General features: G+C 37.7%; 1 protein-coding gene across 1 annotated transcript in view; it reads left to right on the forward strand.

Moving 5' to 3' along the window:
• LOC107591686 (ankyrin-1-like) overlaps positions 1 to 26,325 on the forward strand; it is a 107,852-nt gene that overhangs the window by 71,220 nt on the left and 10,307 nt on the right. The window contains exons 6-41 of the mRNA XM_016280911.1: positions 988 to 1,089; positions 4,284 to 4,382; positions 5,275 to 5,373; positions 5,471 to 5,569; positions 5,646 to 5,831; positions 6,055 to 6,153; positions 6,240 to 6,338; positions 7,031 to 7,129; positions 7,238 to 7,435; positions 7,661 to 7,759; positions 9,171 to 9,269; positions 9,444 to 9,542; positions 9,641 to 9,838; positions 10,123 to 10,221; positions 10,327 to 10,425; positions 10,550 to 10,747; positions 10,913 to 11,011; positions 11,148 to 11,246; positions 11,363 to 11,461; positions 11,675 to 11,767; positions 11,864 to 11,936; positions 12,688 to 12,708; positions 14,009 to 14,132; positions 14,263 to 14,326; positions 14,926 to 15,038; positions 15,293 to 15,517; positions 16,710 to 16,864; positions 17,039 to 17,250; positions 18,066 to 18,270; positions 18,549 to 18,645; positions 19,258 to 19,486; positions 19,736 to 19,864; positions 22,549 to 22,668; positions 23,940 to 24,024; positions 25,432 to 25,506; positions 25,602 to 25,733. Of these exons, the coding sequence (XP_016136397.1) occupies positions 988 to 1,089; positions 4,284 to 4,382; positions 5,275 to 5,373; positions 5,471 to 5,569; positions 5,646 to 5,831; positions 6,055 to 6,153; positions 6,240 to 6,338; positions 7,031 to 7,129; positions 7,238 to 7,435; positions 7,661 to 7,759; positions 9,171 to 9,269; positions 9,444 to 9,542; positions 9,641 to 9,838; positions 10,123 to 10,221; positions 10,327 to 10,425; positions 10,550 to 10,747; positions 10,913 to 11,011; positions 11,148 to 11,246; positions 11,363 to 11,461; positions 11,675 to 11,767; positions 11,864 to 11,936; positions 12,688 to 12,708; positions 14,009 to 14,132; positions 14,263 to 14,326; positions 14,926 to 15,038; positions 15,293 to 15,517; positions 16,710 to 16,864; positions 17,039 to 17,250; positions 18,066 to 18,270; positions 18,549 to 18,645; positions 19,258 to 19,486; positions 19,736 to 19,864; positions 22,549 to 22,668; positions 23,940 to 24,024; positions 25,432 to 25,506; positions 25,602 to 25,733 (4,420 nt within the window). The remainder of the gene's footprint in view (positions 1 to 987; positions 1,090 to 4,283; positions 4,383 to 5,274; positions 5,374 to 5,470; positions 5,570 to 5,645; positions 5,832 to 6,054; positions 6,154 to 6,239; positions 6,339 to 7,030; positions 7,130 to 7,237; positions 7,436 to 7,660; positions 7,760 to 9,170; positions 9,270 to 9,443; positions 9,543 to 9,640; positions 9,839 to 10,122; positions 10,222 to 10,326; positions 10,426 to 10,549; positions 10,748 to 10,912; positions 11,012 to 11,147; positions 11,247 to 11,362; positions 11,462 to 11,674; positions 11,768 to 11,863; positions 11,937 to 12,687; positions 12,709 to 14,008; positions 14,133 to 14,262; positions 14,327 to 14,925; positions 15,039 to 15,292; positions 15,518 to 16,709; positions 16,865 to 17,038; positions 17,251 to 18,065; positions 18,271 to 18,548; positions 18,646 to 19,257; positions 19,487 to 19,735; positions 19,865 to 22,548; positions 22,669 to 23,939; positions 24,025 to 25,431; positions 25,507 to 25,601; positions 25,734 to 26,325) is intronic.

Raw genomic sequence — 26,325 nt, forward strand, 5'->3', positions numbered from 1 at the left:
TGGGTGTGTGTGAGAGGGGAACAGGGTCACATCACAGGAGAGTGAACTGCCTGTCAGAAATCATAGCACATCAGCTGTCTTAACCGCGGCTTGTGTACTGCATCATCACTGTGTCTGTCATGTGACTCTGTTGCCCTTTCGGGCTTGAACTGATCGTAAAACTAACACATTATTAACAGTCTTGATATTTACTTTGAAAGCTGAAGCTCACGATTATGGTAAGGGGTGTTACATTTCCGACGCGTGCTTGCGGTGTTCGGCCAATCACAATGCACTGGGTCAGCTGGCCAATCAGAGCAGACTGCGCTTGTCAAAGGAGGGGGCTTTGTTGAAAACAACGTGTTTGAGAGAGGCGGGGCATAAAGGACCTACAATAATGTACAGTATTTGAAAAATAATGTGTTTTTTGAACATTAAAGCATGTCAACATATTCTGTTATACCAAATACACAAAATAATGATCTTTAAAATAGCATCATATGACCCCTTTAAGCCAATGTTGCTATGTTGGGCTGGTGGAGATGCTCAAATTTTTTTATACACTTGTCATGAAAATCAGCCTTCAGTACAAATGGCTTACTTTGTCTCCACAAAATTAGCTGGGTTACAAGAAAGTATTTTTTTTAATTTACCTCAGCTTTAAAGCAAGTGCTGATATGTCTTTAGGGGCAAAACCAGCCCTGTATATAACATCACACTTTGGAAAATTAGATGATTTTACACAAAGAAAAACTAATTCAGTAACTGTTGGGTTGCTGTTATATGGCCCCTGAGCCGGCTGAAACCAGATCTTCTCATCTTCTCTGTGGACATGCACAACACAGAATTTATTCCTAATTAGAGCTGTAAGTCAGACTGTATCGCTGATGTTTTATTAAGTACTAAACATCCAAAAGACCATGTGCAAAAAAATTGTAATTTAACAATCCATTTCTCGATTAAGATTTGGATTTCGTTTTCATTTCTTGTTCTCTCTATCTATTTCAGGCAGACACATCAACCAGTTTCCTCCGTGCTGCACGCTCAGGTAATCTGGAGAAGGCTCTGGACCATATCAAACATAGAATAGACATCAACATAGCCAATCAGGTGAGAAAAAAATTAATGCTGCAATGTCTAGCATCAAGCATGTGGGTCTATGTGTTTGTGTGAGTAGTATGTTAAACATTATTACAGATATGAATTATACCACAAACGACTTCTGTGTTGGGGTCAGACTGACCCCCAATTGTTTTCCATGCACTTTAAAACCCTTTGAAGATCACTAGAGAGTCTGGTAAAAAGCAAAATAACCTTTAATGGAACTTGTCAAACACTAAAATATGATATATATGAGAATTTAAGACTCTAGAGGAAGAATCATCTAAGGAAAATTTCTTTATCTAGTTGAGTTTCACCATCAGAAAATCTGTCAAAAAATTAACCTTTTAATTTTAAATACTAGTTATTTGCACAGTTATAAGTAGTCATTTTTCATGACATTTTTTCATGCAGGAATTGTGCACTTGTTGTTATGCTCAAATGAACCCCTAACACAATAGAAATAATACATCAAAAATGGAAGGGAATTATTAAAATTCTTAACATACTTTATTTTTTTTTGTCTCTGGCAAGCTACAATAGAGATTCTATGTTTTACATGAATGTTTAGTATTTTTTAAATTGTTGATTTTTTTCAAAATGCAGGGAAACCAATGTGCATGGCATTGCCAGTTTCACATCCATACCTTGAAAGCCCAAAGTAACTTTGAAGCCCATTAATAGTATGGCTTAAATTCAGAAATGGCAATAAATTCATCATCTTTTAGATTAGGATCCACATCTGTGTGTTTTTGTTTGCCTGTGCCAGTGTGTTTTTCTCGTCTGTTTTAACCCCCCAATGTTCTTGTGGTTGGACAGTACAGCTGTGTTTACAGTGTCAATGCAGAACTGTATTCAATGCCCTAATCAGTAAATTGCCGTAATTAATCACACCAGCACGTCTTCCTCCTCTAACCCCCTCACTGGTCATGCTTTTGCACCCACTTGCATCATAACACTCTGTGATACTTGCTTTAAATAGCATGTTGTGATATTTACAGAAGAGCTATGTTTGGTTCTCAGAGACGGGTTAGTGAATGGACCAGAGTGGCTGGCTGGCTTCCCGCATTGAAAAGCTCTGAAAATGAACGCCCACTCTGTATGCTTGCAGCACACACACACACACACACACACACACACACATCGACTACTACACCACCTTATAACATCATTCACAGACAGGATTGCATCGGGAACCTGCCACGGCCTCCGATATGCAACCTAGACTCAATTTCCATGCGTCTTGGATGTATTTATGGTTAAGTGTTTGGATAAACTGAAGGTATACTTCTGTGTGATGCTGATATCACAGTGTCAATGTCTCTGTGCTGTCGCAAAACATTTTGTGAGGAGCTTAGACCGCTTTTGACAGTGAGACCGATTAAGGCCTCGGCACGGGTGCTTTGGGACTAGAGAACATTCGAGAATCAGCAAAAACGTAGTTTAAAGCACAAAGCATGTGCTTAATTTCCACCTCAGCTCTAAGCAGGTAATTGTTAATGAGATTTTTAGACAATTGATGATCTTGTCTTAGAGTGTAATTTGTGTTTATTTTACAGGTGACTAACTAACGGTTGTAAATAGCACTAATGTAAAGCCTTTTCATCTATTAACAACTAATCGTGATATAGCTAAAAATTATCTATGAATCAGATAAAATTGTTAATATGGACAAAAGGTTTATATATATATATATATATATATTATTTATTTATTTTATTTTTTAAGCCATTTGCAAAAGGATGTGCAAGAACTGAGGCACACTCTATTTCCCTTTAACAGTCATTACTTATACAGAAGTGAAAATTAAGTAATTATTCACTGAACATCTTGCCATCCATTCTTGCACACTATGGACCATGCTTTTGTGTATAAAAAATACAACAACAAAAAAAATGTATCAAGTGCCATGTAAGTGGCTTTGGATAATAGTGTGTACCAAATAACCCTTATTTAGCCATGAAATGGAGACAGAATTAGCATTTTGGGTGAACTATCCCTGATTGCTGAATGAGCAATCTAGTACTTGGCTAGCTACTTTGCACAAATATCATTTCATTATGTACACAATATATATACAATCTTTAATATGTATATGTATATATATAGTATTGTGTGTGTGTGTGTATATATATATATATATATATATATATATATATATATATATATATATATATATATATATATATATACACACACACACAAACACACAAATCTTTTGCTCACCAAGTCTGCATTTATTCGATGAATTTTCAGCGGCCATTCATTACTCCAGTCTTCAGTGTCACATGATCCCTCATTTGGTTCTCGTGAAACATCAATTCACATATATATATATATATATACACACACACACAAAAAAGTATCTTTTGCTCACCAAGTCTGCATTTATTCGATGAATTTTCAGCGGCCATTCATTACTCCAGTCTTCAGTGTCACATGATCCCTCATTTGGTTCTCGTGAAACATCAATTCACAAGCACATCATTTCATTTGATCAATTTAATGCGTCCTTACTAAATAAATGTATTAATTTCTTTAAAAAGGAAATAACTGACCCTAAGATTTTGAATGGTATACATTTTTACTATATATTTTCATATAATCCATGGATGTATAACACTGAGTGTGGGTTTCAGTACTGTGTGATATTTCCCAAAACATTATGAAGCACGTCCAGTGAATATTAATACCAAGCGGGCACGTGTGGCTGTTTTCATCAGGGCTCCTCCTCACCATCTGCAAGCACCCCTCCGTCTCCATTCTGTCTTTCTCTCCTCTCCGCATGCACTGTGCAGCTGCAGTAGGAGCTCATTAGAGATGAGTGACACTGCAGTATGAAGGGGATTCCAGTCAGACTAGCAGAGCAGAGCCCCCCTATGGCCGCACCAGACTACACACCCAGCTTCCTTACAGAAGCACACACTGTACCGTGGGCCGTTCTCCTGATCAGCCTTTACCTCTCCCGGCCTTTTTGTCTGTTTCCTCCGCCGCTCTATTTCCACGCCCTGTTTAATGAGAGCTCCACAGATCTGTAGATGTCTCAGTGCTTCACTGTTATTTTTAGGCTGCCCTCCTCTCAGTGAGTCATTTGACAGGTAGACAGGGAGAGATAAAGAAATAGACTTGAGATGTGTCAGGGTGTGTGTTTTTTTTTTTTGAGTGAGTTTTTCAACACCTCATGTTTTCTCTTGTATTCGCAGAATGGGCTTAATGGGTTGCATTTGGCCTCCAAAGAAGGCCATGTTAAGATGGTGCTGGAGCTGCTGCACAATGGAATTGACTTGGAGACTACTACAAAGGTAAATATACTTCCTTCAGTCAGTCAGGCTTCCTCCAGCGGGCCAAAAACAGATTTATAAATGAGATAGTTCAGGCTCAGTTGTTATACAGTACATTTCTTGGCAACTGTAAAAAGTCATTATCCTACAGATATTAACTGTTAATGAACTCTTACCCAGTGGAAGAAATATTTATTCTGAATATCTATATTAATAAATAACTATTTATTGAACTTTGCCATTTATTATGTTGGCAATAGCAATAGGCAACACACTTCTCATCATTCCTGAGATTTGAAATATAGGTTAGTGTACTTATAAAAGTTGACAAAATTACAAATTTGTGCATTTCAAATGTACGGTTTATCTCATCTGGGAAAATGTATCAAAAATATTGATGACTTGTCTTTCATTACAACTTTTTGTCCAATTAAATAATATGTAGAATGAGAATGTCCCTCCCACTAATGTCATAATGCATTTTATTTCTATAGCACCTTTCACACAAAATGTAGGTAAAAGTGTCAAAATATAAGACATTTTAATAAAATAAAAACAAAAAAAACCTACAGTAAAACAGTACAATGTCTTTAGAACAGACGAGACAAAATAACTCTAAATTCCAATGATAAAAAAGTTTGTAGTCTTGCTTTGTTGCAATAATCATTTAGAATGTTACAGAATTCTGAATTAACGTATAAATAAATAAAATCACTGTTTCATGCGGTAGAAATCGCACATGCTCATATCGCTATTTTTAGCATTTGCAATTGCAAAGCCCTAAAAACAAGAAAAAAGAAACCAAATAAAAGCAATAAAATCAAATGACATCTTCAAAATACTGTATATGCTATTTAACATGCATTGTCGGATCTTTCTCTGTATTATATTTACATGACTATTCATTTTGCAGAAAGGGAATACTGCCCTTCATATTGCTGCTCTGGCCGGTCAAGAGAAAGTGATTGCTGAACTGGTCAATTATGGTGCCAACGTCAATGCCCAGTCTCAGGTTAGTCTGAGCCTCAAAACATGAATCAACAAACCTTGAAACATGTTGATGAAAAGCTTAATTAATTTGTTCTGTGGTGTTATGTTGTGTTCTGCAGAAAGGCTTCAGTCCCCTGTACATGGCAGCACAGGAGAACCACTTAGAAGTGGTAAAATATCTACTTGAACATGGAGCCAATCAGAGCCTTCCAACTGAGGTGAGTGACATCTTGAAATCAAGCTCAGCTGAAATCAATCCCGAATGACCCTACAACTCTTGATTTCGCCCTCCAGGATGGCTTTACTCCTTTGGCGGTAGCTCTTCAGCAGGGTCACGAGAACGTGGTGGCCCTCCTGATAAACTATGGCACCAAGGGCAAAGTGCGTCTGCCGGCTCTGCACATCGCGGCACGCAACGACGACACGCGCACTGCTGCCGTACTCCTGCAGAACGACCCAAACCCAGACGTCCTCAGCAAAGTATGTGTGTTTGTGCACATCTGAAAGGTTTTATCGCAGCACGAGTGAGATTACGCATCATGACTCACTGAGCTCAATGGAGCCGCTCTTGGATTGTAATTGCAGTGATGATTATGTGACAAGATAAACAGAACTGACTTTGTTTAAAGATCCGTCAGCGTAGGTGTTCCTGTTTTGTACATACACTGAATCAATGAAATGCTACACCATTTTTTCCCCGTAGACCGGCTTTACTCCTCTCCACATCGCAGCCCATTATGAGAATCTCAGTGTCGCACAGCTTTTGTTAAACAGAGGAGCCAACGTGAACTTCATGCCGAAGGTCAGTGCAGCTCTCAAATTAAATGCTTCCAATTATTATGTGAACGATTATATGAACTTCTCACTTTCTCTCCTTTTCTCTTGAAGAATGGCATCACTCCATTACATATCGCTTCCAGGAGGGGGAATGTGATTATGGTGCGGCTTCTGTTGGACAGAGGAGCTCAGATAGATGCCAAGACAAAGGTACAGTATCCATTAGGGACGTGCAACATATTTTCATAATCAAATAGCCTCAGTTTGCAGTGTTATTGTTGTTAACTAAAAGTATTAAAAATAATTATCATTGAAATAAAGCTAAAATAAAATGAAATATAAAGCTTAGATGACAAAACTTAAACTTAAAAAACCTTTTTAAAAAGAAAATTTGACAAAATGATTTCATAAAAATGTTGTATGTTGTATAAAAATGCAACTGAAAGCTGAAGTCCTAACACTGAAATAAATATAAATTAAAGCTAAATAGAAATATTAAAAATATTAAAATGAGAAAATCAATACACAATATACAGTATATATACCCTCCTGTCTTCATAATATCTAAATAGACTAGTCAGTTAGTTCGATGACACACTAACTAGTCGACCCTCCTGAATTCATAGTATCTATTCAACCATAGTCACATCTCACAGTGACATTATTTACTGGCTAATGAAAAATCTCACTGCTGAGACTGCTGAATCTGACTTATCTAAGTCTAGTTAGTGGAGGATGACCTATTTTAATTTCTCTTGGGAAAAACAGGTATTTTCTCTTTGTGACAGCTTGCTGTTTTAATGGTATGCATACATAAATAAGGACAGAAAATGCAGCTCATGTAGGATACATTGAAACATGGCTGATAAACCCATTTGCAAAATTGCTTATTTTTTCTGCAGGATGAGCTGACGCCACTGCATTGTGCAGCCAGGAACGGTCATGTACGTGTGGTGGAGATCCTGCTAGACCAGGGTGCTCCCATTCAGGCCAAGACCAAGGTGACCAAACTATATTACTAAGATGGGCCATACAGTTATGGATTTTAGCTTTATTGATGCCATAATCATGCTGATCAATTGATAATAATCATGGGTTCCTCCTTGCAGAACGGTCTGTCTCCCATCCACATGGCAGCGCAGGGCGATCACATGGACTGCGTGAGGCAGCTGCTGCAATACAACGCAGAGATCGATGACATTACCCTCGACCACCTGACCCCGTTGCATGTTGCAGCACACTGTGGGCACCACCGCATGGTCAAGGTGCTGTTCGACAAAGGGGCAAAAGCTAATGCCCGTGCATTGGTTAGTGCATCTGTCATTTTCCTTTTCCATACTTCTTTTCTCTTTTCATAAATATTTCCAATTAACGTAATTGATTACATCCATAGAACATGCTGAATTTGATATTGATATAATTAGATTAGTCAATACACATAGAGCAGTATTAATAGTACATAAACCTGGTCCACCATTTATTAGCATACAACTGAACATAACATTAGTTGATTTTTTTGGTCTGTCTTTCAGAATGGATTCACTCCATTGCACATTGCCTGCAAGAAGAACCACATGCGGTCCATGGACCTTCTGCTGAAGCACTCAGCGTCTCTGGAGGCTGTGACTGAGGTCAGATTACTCTCTGGCTGTCACTTTGATGGATAACCTCTGTTCACTTTGCACCATCTACGCCTTTAGCTTGATCCTTGTAGAAAATAGAAAGACTATGTAGGAATGAAAGGTGACAAATTCATAATTATTTCACAAGACAAGAATATGTTAACATAATACACTACCCAAAAGTTCAAAACTTTGGGGTCAGTAAGATTTGTTTAAGAAATTAATACTTTTATTCAGCAAGGATGCATTAAACTGATCAAAACTGACAGTAAAATATTTGTTACAAAAGATTTATATTACAAATAAATGCTGTTCTTTTGAACTTTCTATTTTATCAAATAATCATAAAAAAAAATTCACAGTTTCCAAAAAAATGTGAAGCAGCACAACTGTTTTCAACATTGACAGTAATAAGAAATACTTCCAAATCAGCTTATTAGAATGATTTCTGAAGGATCATGTGACAATACAGACTGGATTAATGTCTGCTGAAAATACAGCTTTGTTATCACAGGAAAAAATGTGTTATTTTAGTTATTTAAAATTGTAATATTAGTTTACAATATTACTGTTTTTACTGTATTTTTAATCAAATAAATGTAGCCTTGGTTAGCTTTTGAATGGTAAGGTATACAGCATTAATACCATTAGTTTTTTAACATAAATTATTTTTATTAGTGTAATAAATCCTTTAATATTAATATATATTATCTTAATATTAAATTACATATATTTTTGTTGATCCATTGGTGCATGACAGAATCATTAAACACATTTAAGGTCTTTGCGAAAATGCATGTTTTTGTCAAGTCAAGTCACCTTTATTTATATAGCGCTTTTAACAATACAGATTGTGTCAAAGCAACTGAACAGCATTAATTAGGAAAATAGTGTGTCAATAATGCAAAATGACAATAGTAAAATTTTGGACTACCTGTAGCTTGTTTATTGAAGATTTAGGACAACCACCTAGCAGTGCATTACAATAGTCCAGTCTAGAACACCCACCTTTTTGACTGTAGAGGAAGTAACCGTACATCCGTCTAGCTGCAAATTGTAATCCACGAGATTCGGTGTACTGTCTTTTGGTCCAATAAGTAATATCTCTGTCTTATCCAAATTTAATAGGAGAAAATTATTGGTCATCCAATCTTTTACATTTTTAACACACTCTGTTAGCTTAGATAATTTAGAAGTTTCATCTGGTCTTGTTGAGATTTATAGTTGAGTATCATCGGCATAACAGTGGAAACTAATCCCGTATTTTCTAATAATATTACCAAGGGGCAACATGTATATCGAAATTAGCAGAGGACCTAGGACAGATCCTTGTGGCACTCCATATTTTACTGGTGATAATTGAGATGACTCCCCATTTAAATGAACAAGGTGGTAGCGATCATCCTGTTTTGTCTCTTAGTCGGGTCTGACCCCTCTTCATGTGGCTGCGTTCATGGGGCATCTCAATATAGTGAAGAGTCTGCTTCAGAGAGGAGCTTCACCCAACGCATCTAATGTGGTAAGAAATGTGTAATCTATTCAGCACCTCGGAGATACCCAACAATCAAATCCCAAAGGCACAGCTATTCTGCTTTACAAATGGGCTAATGTCTTTAGCAACGATCATGGCAGTGTTCACAGTTTTCTTTTCAGAACTAAATGTTTGTGACTGTGTTTCAATGTGGCGTTGTAGAAAGTGGAGACCCCATTGCATATGGCTGCCAGAGCGGGGCACTGTGAGGTGGCTCAGTTTCTGCTACAGAACAATGCACAGGTGGATGCCAAAGCGAAGGTACACCAGTCATACAAGCTGTTTTAACTTAATTTATCTTCTTTTTAATTTTTTTTTTAAATCTCACGTGTCCTCTATCTCGCTCTTTCATTTCACAGGATGATCAAACCCCCTTGCACTGTGCCGCTCGAATGGGACATAAGGAGTTGGTGAAGCTGCTCTTGGAACATAAGGCCAATCCAGATTCGACCACCACAGCAGGTCACACTCCTTTGCACATCGCTGCCCGTGAGGGACACTCCCAAACCACACGCATCCTGCTCGATGGGAATGCCCAACAAACCAAAATGACCAAGGTTCTCTCCTGTCAGTTAGCCCTTCGCTGAGCCCTGCCTTAAAATGCTTCTGAGCAATTATGTCTTGAAGTCCAACTGTTGGCATCCATTGGCGTCTTGTGTGTTTATTTAGAAATATGGTTAAAAAAAACTCCTATGCAAAATTCTGTAAAGCCTGTAAAGTTAGCAGCAGTAACTGCTACTAGGTGGGCGCAGCTTAACAAACAGTCAATTTCACTAATTGACAACTAAATATTCACAGCTTCACCTGCATTCTCAGTGTGTATATCTGTGTTTTCTTACAGAAAGGATTTACTCCTCTACATGTAGCATGTAAATACGGGAAAGTGGATGTGGCAGAGCTGCTTTTGGAAAGAGGGGCCAATCCCAATGCAGCTGGAAAGGTAATTTATCAAGACAAACATCTGATATCTCAGTACTTGTCTGCTAATATCAGATGATGGTCAGCGGTGGCTGACTGAGGCCATGTGTCTCCTCTCTCCCCTCAGAATGGCTTGACCTCTTTGCACGTGGCCGTCCATCACAACAACCTTGATGTAGTCAAGCTGCTGGTCAGCAAGGGCGGCTCTCCGCACATCACGGCGAGAGTAAGATACACATCTATCTTACGCGACTATTCTGAGCTGTGACGTTAAGGGTTGCAATTTTATTTCACACTTTCAAAAACCATCCAAGAAAAACAGTCACTTTTAGTTTTCTTCCATTTGACAGAATGGCTACACAGCCCTGCATATCGCAGCCAAGCAGAACCAACTGGAGGTGGCAAGCAGTCTGCTGCAGTATGGAGCTAATGCCAACTCAGAGTCACTACAGGGCATCACCCCGCTTCACCTGGCGTCACAGGAGGGGCAACCTGATATGGTGGCGCTGCTCATATCCAAACAGGCCAATGTTAACCTGGGCAACAAGGTTATACACTGTTTAAGCTTTGGTTAATTGGTATTCGATCTACGTTAGAGAGAGAAAAAACTAAAAAAGGTTGAGATGTATTGGAAGAATATGGAAAAGGATCCATTTAATATTCTTCTGATATCCTTTGTGTGTGTGTGTGTGTGTGTGTGTGTGTTTGTACAGAATGGGCTGACACCTCTGCACCTGGTTGCTCAGGAAGGGCATGTGGGCATTGCAGACATGCTGGTGAAGCAGGGGGCTTCAGTCTATGCAGCCTCAAGGGTAAGATACTTCAATGCGCACAGAAACACACACACACACACTCAGCAGGGCCATCTGTAGAATGTCCTAGAATTTGTGCCCTCAGTGCCTTGTGCGATACTTCCTTATAACCCTTTTAAATCGCTCTCTCTGGTAGATGGGCTACACACCCTTACATGTGGCATGTCACTATGGGAACATAAAGATGGTGAAGTTCTTACTCCAGCAGCAAGCACATGTTAACAGCAAGACAAGAGTAAGTGCTACACTTCTGGATGTACTGTACACACTACACAGGCTTTTCTTTTTGTACAATTTTCAGTGCTAGTATGTACTTCTGCAATCTTATTTTCCCTTATCTTTCTTTTCCAGCTGGGATACACTCCTTTACATCAAGCAGCCCAGCAGGGCCATACAGACATCGTCACTCTACTGTTGAAACATGAAGCCCTGCCCAATGAGATCACCACTGTGAGCAGACCCCTTTCCCCCATACTTGAAATATAATTTTTCTCATCAAAAAATAGTATAGACTGCTTGAATGTCTGATGAAGAGCATTTGGTCTGGGTAATTTCTGCTGTCATGCTGCCAGTTCTCTGCAGTAAACATAAGCTGTTATTTAATAATTATCCTGTTGAAAAGACATGTAAGATTTAGTAACCTGACTGTGTTATCTGTGGCAGAATGGGACGTCACCTCTGGGCATCGCTAAGCGGCTAGGGTACATCTCTGTCATTGATGTGCTGAAACTGGTGACTGAGGAATCCGTGTCTATGGTGAGAGCCATTTGCATCTCACAAACTGTATCCAGTCTGAATTTGTGCAACATTCGCCATCTCGATTTGTTCATATATTCCCTCTCTATCCCTCAGATCACCACCGAGAAGCATCGCATGAGTTTCCCAGAGACGGTGGATGAAATACTGGACGTGTCAGAAGATGAAGGTGTGTATGGGTGGCTCAGATTGGATTTAGCCTGAAGGATCATACTGCAGTAAATGGCGCATTAAAGCACTGATTCTCAGCTGCTGTGACAAGGTCTCGGTGCCGTGAGGTTGGTGCTAGATTCTCGAATTAAAAACACAAGCCAGTAGGCAGATGAGGTGGTGGGTCATATCCTGAAAGTGACAGTGACATGTTATCCCACTCATAGTGCTGCTTTGACTACTTTACTTGACTGCACAAAGTGATTTACACACATAGGATAATTTATGTATATTAAAGCATTTTGTGTCTATTGTAAAGCATTTTAAGCTCTGTTTTTCACACATTATCATATGGCTTCAAAAGAATATAGCACTTGATTGAACCACTTTTATGATGCTTTTGTATCACTTTAATGTATTTTTTGATGCTTGATAGCCATTGGTCACCACCCAATTTTATTGTAAAGAAAAGAGCAGCTTGGACATTCTGCTGAATATTTCCTTATATGTTGTACAAAAGAAAGAAAGTTTGGAAAGACAGAGTATTTGGACAGAGTTATTAAAAGATGACCGAATTTTTCATTGATCCGTTCCCTTTCTTGGATCTAATCGTTAAATGTGTTTGTTTCTTCTGAGAGATGATTGATAAATCTCCATTTATTCAGGACTATAATGGATTGAAAGCAAAGTGTTTCATGATAATCTAAACCTACTGTAAATCTACGGTAGCAACGCCAGCCTGAAATGTTCCTTCTTCCTTCCCGCTGTAGGAGTTTCTCAGCTAACATTAGGTAGGAGCGTCTCCTTCTTTCTGGCTTGGTTGTCCGGTTCTCAGTGGTTCGTGAAACGTGTGCCTCCATTTCAAGCACTCTCATCTTGTCTCTGGCCCTCAAGTCTCTCTAACCACTCTCTATTCTAACATGTCGCTTCGTGTTACTACAGCGTCGGCCCCTCGTCACTGTGTAGTCATGATGTTTCTTTTCCTTTACTGACAGTAACATGTGTTTGTGGATCCATCATTGACAGGACTGCATCCAAAATTACTTTGTGTTCTCAGTTTGTTCCAAAGGTGTTTCTTCAACTATGGGCACTTTTGGCTCTGTGCATTAAATAAACACACTTTTACTGCAAGTCAATTTCTAACATATATTATATTATATTATATTATATTATATTATATTATATTATATTATATTATATTATATTATATTATATTATATTATATTATAAACATTTTATATGTTTATTTTATATTTAATGTGTATATATGTAAAACAATAATAGTTATACATAAGACATGTATTATATTATATTATACTATATTGTATTATATTATATTAAACTATATATATTTAATGTGTTATGTGTTATATAAGTTGTTTTCTGTGTATTATATATATATATATATATATATATATATATATATATATTATTATTTTTTTAATTATTTTTTTTTGAGACATGGGTAAAACAATGAAAGTTTTAACAATAAAAGGTATTTGAAAACTATCAAAAATAAATAATGAAAACATCAAAAAATGATACAAAATAGAAAAATGCTGAAATCAACCGCTGGGACATAGTAGTACTCATAATTGAAGAAACACCCAAAGATGAGGTTCTCTTTATCCAAACACTATGGGAGTCACACTGGGAGTGGATCATTTTACTAATTGACTAATGATGATTATTTGACTCAGCAGAGGGCTCCAAAATGAACTGTCACAGTGGCTGTTTTACGCATCTATGAACACCTGTGATTAAGCCCCTACAATAACACCAAACTATCTCTCACATGCAGATTAAGTGTGATCTTCTCTGCACTACCGGGCATGCCCACTTCAGTAACCAATACCATGCAATCTTATCAAGTATCTTGATTTCTTCATGTTTTCCATTAGCTCTGTGTGTGTATGACTTCATTACTTGAACTTGGTGAATGAGTGAAGGTTCTTGTATGTGCTCGACCGGTAATGATGGTGGATTGTAAACGATGAAATAACTTAAAATAAGCTTTTCTTCCTTTTTATTAGTCCTTTTCCTGCAAACCTCCTACATCAGTGTCTCTGACATATTTTGTGCTGTATGTAGGTGATGAACTTCTCGGGATGGATGGGGCTCGCTATTTGAAGCTGGATGACCTGAAAGACCAAGATGATGATTTTCTGTCCCCCAAGAAAACCCTGAGAGACTTTGAGAGCGTGATGGGCACGACGTAGGTCACAAGAGCACAATGCAACAAAATTGTCCTTTGGCTAAGATTCTAGAACAAGAATAAACACTTTTTTTTACCTTAAAATAAAGTATTAAAGTTAGATTACAAATATCTCCTTCATTCTCTCCAGACCTTACTCGCCCGCAATTCCCAGAATTCCATGCGTGTCACCTGAAACTGTCATGTTGGACCAGGTATTGTTTTTTTCTGCTTCATGTGCTGAAATAAGAAATGTTCCTTACTAAAAAATCCAGGTCTGGTGGTTTCTAGCTGGTCACCTCTTTTTCAGTTCTCAATTCCAAAGCCCCCACTGTCCACAACAAAATTCAAAAGCCCCCTTAGCCCTAGTAATTGACATGGCTTTTTCAGGTCTAGAAGTCACTTTAACAATGAAACTTCCTCATATATTCAGGTTTTTTAAGACCCTGTTGCGGGGGTGAATTAAAATAAGAAATATCTAAATGTTTAGTTGTTTGATTATTTTAATGCTTGTATTGTTTAATTTGAAGTAATTCTGAGCCCCACTTGAACATTTGCCGAGGTCCCCTAGTGGACTCCAGCCTGGTAGACCATCTTTTCCAAGCTTGTTAGGACAGGTAGACCATCTTGACAAAGCTGGAAGGAGCTTGAGTTAGTTAACCCTTTTTCAAAACAGTTTAACCAGCTGCTGTTACCCGGTTTTCCAAGCAGAGTGGTCTCTTTCTCTCTCTTAGTCTCATAAAGCTGCCATTCTATCTCTGTTTGTGTGTGTCTTTGTGTCTGTGTGATCTGTGCTACTCCTGTGTGTCTGCAGCACACACCTGTCCCTTTGCCAAAGGAGTATGACGAGGACTCTCTAATCCCCAGTAGTCCAGCCACAGAGACCTCAGACAACGTTAGCCCAGTGGCCAGCCCCATCCACACTGGGTCAGTGCACATATTTCACATTCAGCCTAACAAATCCAGTAACCGTCTGTTACCAACCCTTGCTAATGGCTTCTCACCGCTTTTATCTCCGTATTTATCTGTTGGTCATAAATGCTTATTTTTATACATGTCTTCACTGTCATCAAGTGTGTAGGAAGTAGGTTCCTTTGAAGATGTTTTAGCTTTATACTGGGCTTCCGGCTGTTTTGAAAAGTTATTGTACCCGGTTTACTCACTGGCTGGTTGTTTGACAGGTTTCTGGTCAGCTTCATGGTGGATGCGAGAGGCGGGTCCATGCGTGGCAGCAGGCATAATGGTCTGCGTGTGATCATCCCACCGCGCACCTGCGCAGCCCCCACACGCATCACCTGCCGTCTGGTCAAACCGCAGAAACTCACCACCCCACCTCCTCTCGTGGAGGGAGAGGGACTTGCATCTCGTATTATCTCCCTAGGGCCTTCCAGTATGCAGTTTCTGGGGTAAGGGTCTGTGTGTAGGATGGCATATGCTTCAACCGTTCTGGATCTGCTATTTTGGTTCCTTAATGATATATATATATATATATATATATATATATATATATATATATATATATATATATATATGTGAGCCACTACTATAGAAAGTGTTCAGTTTTTCTTTTTTAATAAATCTGCAAAAATGTCAACAATTCTGTGTTTTTCTGTCAATATGGGGTGCTGTGTGTAAATTAACGAGGAAAAAAAATTAACTTAAATGATTTTAGCAAATGGCTGCAATATAACAAAGAGTGAAAAATTTAAGGGGGTCTGAATACTTTCCGTACCCACTGTATATATATTCAGTTTCTTTCTTTCTTAGTATTTCTTTCTTTCTTAGTATTTTTGTGTTATTTACCAGTACACATATCTAAACACTCAAGATAAATTAATTTGAAGTAAGTTTCTCAAAATAGTGGGTTTATGCTAAAACAAAACATAAAAAAAAACTGCCAGTGGGGCAAGAAAAATAAACTTGTTTTCTCTTTGAATTAAGTTTATTTTTCTGACCCCACTGGCAGATTTTTTAGTTTGTTTGTTTTGTTTTAAGCATAAACTCGCTTAATTTTGATACAAAAAAATGTTTTCAAAAAACAAGACTTCTTAAGCAAATCTGAATTTGTTTTGATTAGTCTTGATTTAAGAATGTTTCGATATTTGTACTGAAAACCAGACAAAAAATACTGAGTTAAAAATATTTTTTGTAGCGCTTATAGTAGAACTGAATAAATACAGAATGAAAATAATTTTTGTGAATAAATCTTACTGTATTCACTCAGAATCTAGTTGTCAAATAAAGATCTTTTCAGATTTCTGACAACAGAACAGTAATAACAAATCATATAATAATATAATATCATATCATGTAATAATTATAATAATATAATTATTATAATATAATGTACATTTAATTGACCTATTTTAATGTCTGCTATTCTACTATATTTTTATATTACTTATATTATTTTTATGTATTGTTTATATTATTTTTATGTATTGCTAGGGATTTATGAAATGTATATTCTTCTTGGATATTCTTCTTATTTTCTTTCTATTGTGTTGCTGTGCCAAGTTGAATTTTTCCTATCAATGACTGAAGGAACAATACAATACAATAACAAATGCTTTTGCGCTTTCCCATCATCCCTTTCAGGCCAGTGATAGTGGAGATCCCTCATTTCGCATCCTTGAGCCGAGGTGATCGGGAACTAGTGGTTCTCCGAAGTGAGAATGGCTCTGTATGGAAAGAGCATCGAAACCGCTATGGTGATGATGTTCTAGAAACCATCCTTAATGGCATGGATGAAGGTAGTCTTAGGTTTTACTGAGACGAATTCCCATAAGTCTTTTATAGTTTTATTTTCTCTTTCAGTTATGTAGCATGAGGTGCTAGCAGACAAATGACATATCACTTTACTCTGCACCAACAATTTCTGCAGGACTGACATATATGACCTTGTTTTCTCTGGGTGCCTTCATCAGATCTGGAAAGTCAGGAGGAGCTGGAGAAGAAACGAATCCGCCGCATCATCTCCACAGACTTCCCTCTCTACTTTGCTGTGGTGTCACGTGTCCAGCAGGAGAGCGATCTTATAGGTCCGGAGGGAGGTCAGCTGACAAGTAAGCTGGTACCCCAGGTCCAGGCCATTTTCCCTGACACGGCGGTCACTAAGAGGGTCCGACTTGGCCTACAGGTGAAATTTCAGGACATTTTAGGATGTAGAGAATGGCAGTGAAGCAATATCAGCACACAATAATGAATTTATGATTCATAAAGAATTTACAGAATATATGTGACCTTGGACCACAAAACCAGTCTTAAGTGTAAATATTTCTAAATTGAGATTTATACATCATCTGAAAGCTGAATATATAACCTTTTGTTAGGATAGGACAATATTTGGCCTAGATACAACTATTTGAAAATCTGGAATCTGAGGGTGCAAAAAAATCTAAATATTGAGAAAATCGCCTTTAAAGTTGTCCAAATGAAGTCCTTAGCAATGCATATTACTAATCAAAAATTACGTTTTGATATATTTACAGTAGGAAATTTACAAAATATCTTCATGGAACATGATCTTTACTTAATATCCTAATGATTTTTGGCATAAAAGAAAAATCTATAATTTTGACCCATACAATGTATTTTTGGCTATTGCTACAAATATACCCCAGTGACTTAAGACTGGTTTTGTGGTCCAGGGTCACATATGATTACAGCCCCATAAGCCCATTCAAACTGAACTTGCACATAATCACCACTCATAATGTGATTATAGGTGATACTTCAAAAAAATGTTTTACCTTTGTTCATAAAGTTGTTAATTATGTATTGTAGGAGAAATAATAAGAATAATTATTATTATTTATAATAATATAATAATGAATAAGAAATATTGTTTCAAGGTTGCTGTAAATTCATCAGAGAATAACTGAGAATGATTTCAGCAATAAATGATTTATACATTTTTGTGACTTTATTTCTATTCCTCTTGTCTCTACCCAGGCCCAGCCAATCCCGGATGAGTTGCTGACTCGGCAGTTAGGAAACCAGGCCACATTCAGTCCCGTTGTGACAGTGGAGCCTCGTCGACGCAAATTCCACCGACCAATTGGACTGCGTATCCCTTTACCTCCATCCTGGAGGGAGAGTCCACGCGATGCCGGCGAAGGAGACACTACTAGCCTCCGCCTCCTCTGCAGTGTTATTGGTACGGTCCAGTCCTGATCTGTTTCAAAGAAAACATTGTCTGAAATTGATATTTATGTTTTGGAGAAAGGCAGATTGTCTTGGATGCCAGTCTTTTTCAGCCTCAGCCAGATTTAATGTAGCTGCCCTGCCAAGCTGCTTGGAAAAGGCTGAAACAGACTGGTGTCCTGCCTGGAGAGGGACACTGGGATAAAGATAGACTCAGCAAGTTCATTCCAGATGGTGTCGGTTGAAGAAGGGAAAAAAAGGGTTTTATAAAAAGCTGTAAACCTTCTGCAGGTGGCACTGCTCCCGCTCAGTGGGAGGACATCACTGGCACTACCAAGCTCATGTATTCCCACAACTGTGCCAACTTCACCACCAATGTGTCCGCAAGGTGAGACACAAAAGCACGCAAGAATAGAGCACCCAGGGGTGAATTTACTAAACAGTTGCACCAATTTGTGAATTGCGTTGTATTTTAGCACAAAAATATGCATCTTATTAACTAACTACCTGCAATATGTTTTAAGTAGTCACTATATGTGCTGAAATACCACTGCGCCACAAAAATTATAGTATGTAGATTGCACATTATTCTCAAATCTCAGCACGTTTGTTTTTGTTCTGTTTTTTTGTTTTGTTTTTGTTTTCTATACTATTACTGCTATTACCAAAATAGTAAATTTTATTTTTGATTTGTTTTTTTGTTTTTTTTTTTTCATTTAATTTTGTTTTGTTTTGTTGTTCGTATCCACTTTCTAGTGATAATTGCAACATAAATTAATTAAATGATGAAGCGTTTGCTACAACATAGACAGTGTGTGCAAGTAAACAATGTCATCACTATTACAATTCATTCTTGCTCAGATTCATGGTAGCCACCACTACAACCCATAGAACTGTCACTCGTTTGTATTTATGCGATTTACATGTAAAAATTGTCGTCTCTTGTGACCCTGTTTTCTGATCTCTATTGTACATGCATCTTTCCTCTGTTTCGCTGCAGGTTCTGGCTGGCGGACTGTCCACGAACGGCGGAGGCCGTGACCTTCGCCAACCTGCTGTACCGTGAGCTGATGTCAGTTCCGTACATGGCTAAATTTGTGGTATTTGCTAAGATGAACGATGCCAGAGAGGGCCGTCTGCGCTGTTACTGCATGACCGATGACAAAATAGACAAAACCCTTGAGCTGCACGAGAACTTCTCCGAAGTGGCCCGCAGCAGGGACATTGAGGTTAGCAAACATCAAATCATATATATATATATATATATATATATATATATATATGTGGTATCTATGTATATATACACTGCACTCAAAAGTTTGGGATCAGTAAGATATAAATAATGAAATGCATGTTTATGATGCAGCAGTGTACACGTGCATGTGTACAAAAATAAAACTCACTGCATTAATGCTAAGTCTCTGACTCCGTCTGACTCACTGCTCTCCTTTTGTTTCTCCTTTTTTTTCCACCCACAGGTGATGGAGGGGATGCCACTACACTTAGAATGTTCCGGAAACCTGGTGCCCGTGAGGAAAGCCACCCAGCAGCCCCGTAGCTTCAGTTTCCAGGCCTTCAGAGACAACCGGCTACCTGTCTCCGTAAAGGTACGTTCATTTGTCTTTCCCTTATTTATTTCTGTCTGTCTGTGAGTGTTTCTTAGGAAATATAGGCTGAGAAGTTCATGCCAACTTCCCTGTGTCAATAATTTGCTTTTTATTTTCAACCTACACATATTTGTGTCATTGAGTGTGTCATTCTTGTGTGTGTGTGTTAGCATTGTTAACCACTTTGTCTGATCATCTTGTCTGTTTTATGTATTCCCTAATGTCTTCAGTAGGGCTGCACATGTATTCAGTAAAAGTTAACTTTAAGTTTAATTTAATTAAAATTGTAATATGGCCTAGTGCGTCCCTAGAGTGTGTCATAATTAGTAAGCTGTCCAGAATGTGGCTTGGTTTTGCACTGCAATTTCCTTATATTGTTCACTGTGAACTCAAAGTGCTTCAGGTTAACATTATTGTATATTTTTACATTAATGTAATTTCAAATATTTTTGCTACTACAAGTTATTATGAAAATCTAATAATGTGACACTGGGTCACAGGAGAGGAGATAACAGTAAAAATTATAACAGAAAATGTTTTTTACTATTTTACAATAAATTATATTATTGTAATAGTCTAGATAATATTTATACATTTTATTATAACAATCATGACTGATTATTATAATAATATGTATTAATATTATCTGGACTATTGTTATTATTATTAATTATAAGAAGAAGACGAAGAAGAAGAATAGATTATGTAGAATTTATTATGTCAAGTGTAACGGGGCTGACGAGACGTGACACGTGTGGATCCATCTGCAAGCTTTTATTAAAGAGACGTGGTAAACAGGCAGGGTCGAACAATGGCAAACAGGTATATGGCGGGCAAAAACACAAGAATAGTCCTAGGGCTAGCGTAGGTCACCGATCGGCAGACAGAATCACAGGGGCGAGACGAGAGGGAAAAATCCAGGAAAACAGGCAAAGATCAGAAACCGCAAAAACAGGCAAGGCAAAACAAGAAAAACACGGAGACTCGGAAAGGGGTACAGGCTAAACAATACTCAACAGAGAATGGCAATTTGAGTGGGTGTTATATAGTGAGTGAGGTGATAAGAAACAGCTGTGTGCAATGAGTGCAATCAGTGCAGTGTGCAAACCGTGCAATGAATGATGGGATATGTAGTCCGGGGTGCTATGCAACAGTTTGTGTTGTGCGAGAGTCAATGTAATGGAAAGGGTGACCTCTGGTGGTGAATAAACGGAAGTCCATGGACCGAATTCGTGACATCAAGTTAGCATGAAAATCTAATAATGTAGAAATATTACAGAAAATGTTTTATATGTTATAATAAATTATATTATTTTATTTTCTAAACAATATTAATAAATCACATTTAATATTAAATTAATAATAGTAGTAATAATAATAATGTTCAAGTGGTATGTTTTTCAAAAAAATTATGTGTAAGTGAAAAGTGGACAAAGAGAGATAAAGTGGACAAAATTTGTTATGTCCAATTATTCTAAAAATCTAATGATGGGTCACGAGAGGAGATAAAAGCAGGAGATTATATTAAAGAAAATAATTTTTAATATTTTAGATAATTTTTTTTATTACTGTTCTAGATCATATTAATTTATAATTATTAATATAATTATTAATAAATTATATTCAAATATTAAATTGTTTTTACTACTACTGTTACTGCTACTAATAATAATGTTCAAGTGGTATTATTTTAAAAAATTGACGTGTGAGTGAAAATGGGACAAAACGAGATAAAGTGGACAGGAGAGGCCATAAAAAACCTTGCGACTTTTTCAGGTGCCACTTCCAGTGTACATGTAAAAAAGGAACTGGGTTCTTTTGAACTTTCAGTCACTTTCTTTTTGAGAGGAGTTAAGTGTGAAAACCCTTAAATGGTACTGACAGTATAGCGTGGAAAAAACATGACTTGATTTGTAAAAAAAATAAAAAGATAATGCTTTCTTGGTTTGTGTGAGCTGCTGTTTCAATGTGATGTAGTATTTTTTTCTTTCTTTAAATCAACTACAAATCCGAGATGTTAAATCTTTATCTTATTGCAGTTGGAATCACATTGGCAATATTTGTCAATATTTTTTGTCCAAATGGTGCAGCCTTAGTCCTCAGTGTCTCTGATTTCCCCCAGTGCTGTCCTTCATTTAGGTGTCTGTCATTGTGGCTTCCACTCTTTCTGTGATCGGTCAGCCTCAGACGAGCTGCTCTGTGTTGTATTTTTGGCTCTGTGGTGTAGTGGTTCACCTCGTAACTGTTGTATTATTCTCATGAGCATGCCCTTAACTCTTTCTCCTTCTAGCCTGCTTGCCAGTGTATCTGCCTGCCTGTCTATATGTCTGTCTCACTGTCTCTCTCTCTCTCTCTCACGGTCACTCTCTTACTGTCTGATCTCACAGACGGCCAGGTAAAAGTGAAGGTAAATCTCTCTGTCTCTCGCCTGCCTGTGGACTGCCTCCATCCCCTTCCCCACCTCCCGTCAAGCTGTATGAGTCACAGCCGGGCAGCTACTCTGTCTAACACTCTTTAATCTTTCTCTTTCTCTACCTCTCTCTCTCCTCTTTCACTCCCTTTATTCATTTCCCCCCTCTCTTTTGTTCTCATTTGACCCTTCGCCTGGTTTTCACCCCTCTTTTATCCTGTTCTCCTCTCTCCGTCTGTTCCTCCCTCCCTCTCCATTTCCCCTGGCTCATCAGGTGAGAGACGCCAATAAGGAAGCCACCGGGTTCCTGTCCTTCCTGCGCAAGTCCACCAAGTACGAGGACACGCAGCACGTGCTGTGCAACCTCAACATCACCATGCCTCCCTGCATCAAGGTGCTGTCGCTGTTCATTTCCTCTGTGATCTGTAACACCTGCTCATGTTCTCATAAACTCTGTTCAGACAAAACTAGTTTGCACGTCTGTGTTTTTGTCACTCAGCCTTGATAAAGATTTCAAAGCAAATTCCCTACTGATTTTTGGGCTGAAGCCAACTTGGGAGACCTCTGAGAAATTGAATCCCATTAAATAACAAATAAATAGTTCACTTTTTGGTCACTGAAAAAGTGGCCCGAGTTTGTTTTCAAGTGTGAACACCCTATAATATGAGCACTTAAATATTAACACAGTAGAGTGTGGGCAAGACATGACTTAATTTGGAAACAAACGGCATCGCTTTCCTGGTGTTGAGGAAACCTCCAGAGAGCTGAGCGCTGATGTTTCAGTATGATGTTATGCTTTTTTGCTGTTGATGTCAGTGATATGAGATTTTAAATATTTTTTCATATTGCAGTTGGAGTCATAGTCACATTATTTTTTAAGTGAAAAATATTGTAATTTAAATGTATTAATTAAAATAAATATATATTTTTAATTTTTTTATAAATTTTATTTTTAATTAATAACATTTTTTTTAAACCTAATCCTGTCTAAACAGTTATTTTTCGACCTTTCAAACTCAAATGACACTCAAAATTATGTTTTCTCCATTAACTTTTCTCCAGCTCATAATGACGTTAATGTCACTAGACTGTATAAGTTGTCTAGAATGGACTATTTAACTCTAGGATTCAATTAAACTACATAGTTAAAGAAATTATAATTCTTCTTCAGGGCACATGACATTCAGGATATGTCTAGAGATATCTCAAGATATTCCTTAAAGGTTATGGTTCAGGCTACAGAAATAATAGTCATTCTATTTAAACTGATTAAATTGAACTTAAATGGATTAAAATTGAACGAGAAGTTATTTTTGAGACTCTAGATTTGTGCTTTAAAAAAATGCTTTTAGACAAAAAATGGGGGAAAAAATTATGATGCATAAGAAAAACACAATTTATCTTGATTTCATCCCATTTTCATATCAAATGTTAATCAAATAAGCTAATCTTCTGAACATGCACATTTTGGAAAAAGGAAATAAAAGGATGCAGTTGGTGTTTCCGATGTGATACTGTCTCCAGAATGTCTTTCTGTGTATTACAACACCTTCAAGCTATTTTTATACATAAGCACTTTGCCTTGATGTGAATGTCCATGCTCCAATAAATACTGTATGAAAGACAAAACTACAGCACTGTATTTACTCAGTATTTTTGCTTTAGGTGGTGGGTAGCGACGAGCGGCGGAGAACGTTGACCCCTCTCGCCCTGAGGGAGAGGTACAGCGCCCTGAATGAGCCTGGCCTGGGTAAGACATAGTGGCACCATGACGCGTCCCCTCAGCTGTGGAGGAGGGGGGCTTCTGAATGCTGTGCCCATATCCTTGCTTCTATACCTGCCCACTCTCTCATGCATGGCTGTGATTGAGCATTGGATGCTAAGCACTGCTCTCTTTTATGAGGGTGATGCTGGGATTGCACTCAGACGGGCCGCAACTTATACAAACAATTCAGAGAAATGGGCGGCCGTTATATTTACTGAGCGAATGAGCAGTAATGTAGCGCATGGTGCTGGTTTGATTACAGCATAAATACTCTTAGCATGGCAAGCTCTAGCTTTGAGAATGAGCTTTAAAGGGAAAGTACTGCTAAAAACTGCCTGTTGAGAGGTGTTGAAGGTGGGGGAGTGATTATATAAAGGGTCCAGAAGGTTCGAAGCGGTTTCGCCATCCAAAACACGTCACATCTTCGTTGTTCTCGAAGCAGATGAAGCCAACTTATGTATGTATAGCGCAGATTTTGGCCAGGTCTTGGTAAGTGATGACTAATGTTATAGTTTCAGTCACCAGTTATAACTAATCTAGGTCATTTTACTGTATCTGGGAAATTTTACAAGATGTTTAAAGCGGCTGTAATATTTCCATTACATAAATTTCATATACAGTTCTAAATGGAAACTATAGGTGCCTTTCTAGAAGAGGCTGTTTTCATTAATTTCCTGTTATTCTGATCTTTATTAACAAGATCTTTACTGAACATGTTCATTATTCATATACCAACACAAGTATGCACTACTGATCAAAATGTTAGGGTTGGAAAGTTTTTTTATTTTTTTTTAAGAAATTAATACTTTTATTCTGCAAGGATGCATTCAATTGATCAAACATGATAGTAAACACATTTATGATTTTAATGTCAAGCAGCAAAAACTGTTTTCAACATTAATAATAATATAAAGCGTTTCTTGAGCAACAAATCAGCATATTAGAATGATTTGGCTGGAGTAAGGAAGGATGCTGAAAATTCAGCTTTGCCATCACAGGGATAAATTACATTTTAAAATACAATAAAATAGAAAACAGTTATTTTAAATTGAAGTAATGTTTCAAAATACTACGATTTTTACTGAATTTTTGATCAAATTAATGCAGCCTTGCTGAGCATAAGAAAAATCTTACAGATCCTAAACTTTTGAATGGTAGTGCATATGTTCAGTTATTTATATATCACAGATAAGACCATATATCAACTAACCCCAAATATATGATCATATTGTTAATGTGGTCTATAGTCTATATTGTATTACGTCTCTTGGGTTTTTCAGTGAAATCCACAGTCAAATATATGTTTTCCACTAGCATAGCTGGTTATGTTATTAAAGTGGTGCATCATTGGACTGTCTGTGGAAACAGTGATATATTTTGTTTTTGATTCAGCCACTGTGAATGCCATGGAGAGAACCAAGCTAAAGATCACAGTAATAGCAGAACAGCTGGGACTGAGCTGGACCGGTGCGAGCTTTACTTCTTGTATCTCTTTTCATTACCTCTCAGTTTTTTCCCTTAACTCACATTCTATAAATGCTTTCATCTGTTTTCGTTTGTAGAGCTGGCGAGGGAGCTGCAGTTCAGTGTGGATGACATAAACCGGATCAGAGTGGAGAATCCCAACTCCCTCCTGGACCAGAGTTCAGCTCTGCTCAACCTGTGGGTCAGCCGAGAGGGCAAGAAGGCCAAGAGTGAGGATCCATAATTAACACTCTACATCTTTGTGGCTTTATACATATCATTTATACATAATGGTTTATTATCATCAACCAAGATGAAAACTATTGAATTAAAAACCCTGAACTGGAATAAAATAATCAACGGAAGGTGGACATAAAACTAAAACTAAACTAAACTAAAAATAGTGGATGAAAAACAAACTAACAAAAAAATAAAAGTGAGCAAACAGTGAAAATTGCAGTATTTACAGTATTTATTCATCACTGTAAATGATAGTTAATAAAAATAGAGCTGTTCATTGTTAATTCATGTCCTGTTTCCTTGTATTTGCATCCTCTTCCATCATCATATCTTCAGTGGAGAACCTTCATGGAGCTTTGAAGAACATTGACCGGGCAGATATTGTGAAGTCTCTGGAGGCTCAGGCTCCACAGGTGCTTCCCGAGGCGGCGGAGGAAGGAGCCTGCAGACTGGCGGATTGTGACTCCGCTCTGCTTTCCCCGAGTGTCGTCAACGGTAAGAACAGACTGCAGCTTGCACTGATCTTCTAATCCTCTGGACTTTTATGAGAGAAATGACATTAGACACCAAGTAAACCAATGC

Source organism: Sinocyclocheilus grahami, unplaced genomic scaffold (assembly GCF_001515645.1).
Source record: "Sinocyclocheilus grahami isolate Dianchi unplaced genomic scaffold, SAMN03320097.WGS_v1.1 scaffold145.1, whole genome shotgun sequence".
Classification (NCBI taxonomy): domain Eukaryota; kingdom Metazoa; phylum Chordata; class Actinopteri; order Cypriniformes; family Cyprinidae; genus Sinocyclocheilus; species Sinocyclocheilus grahami.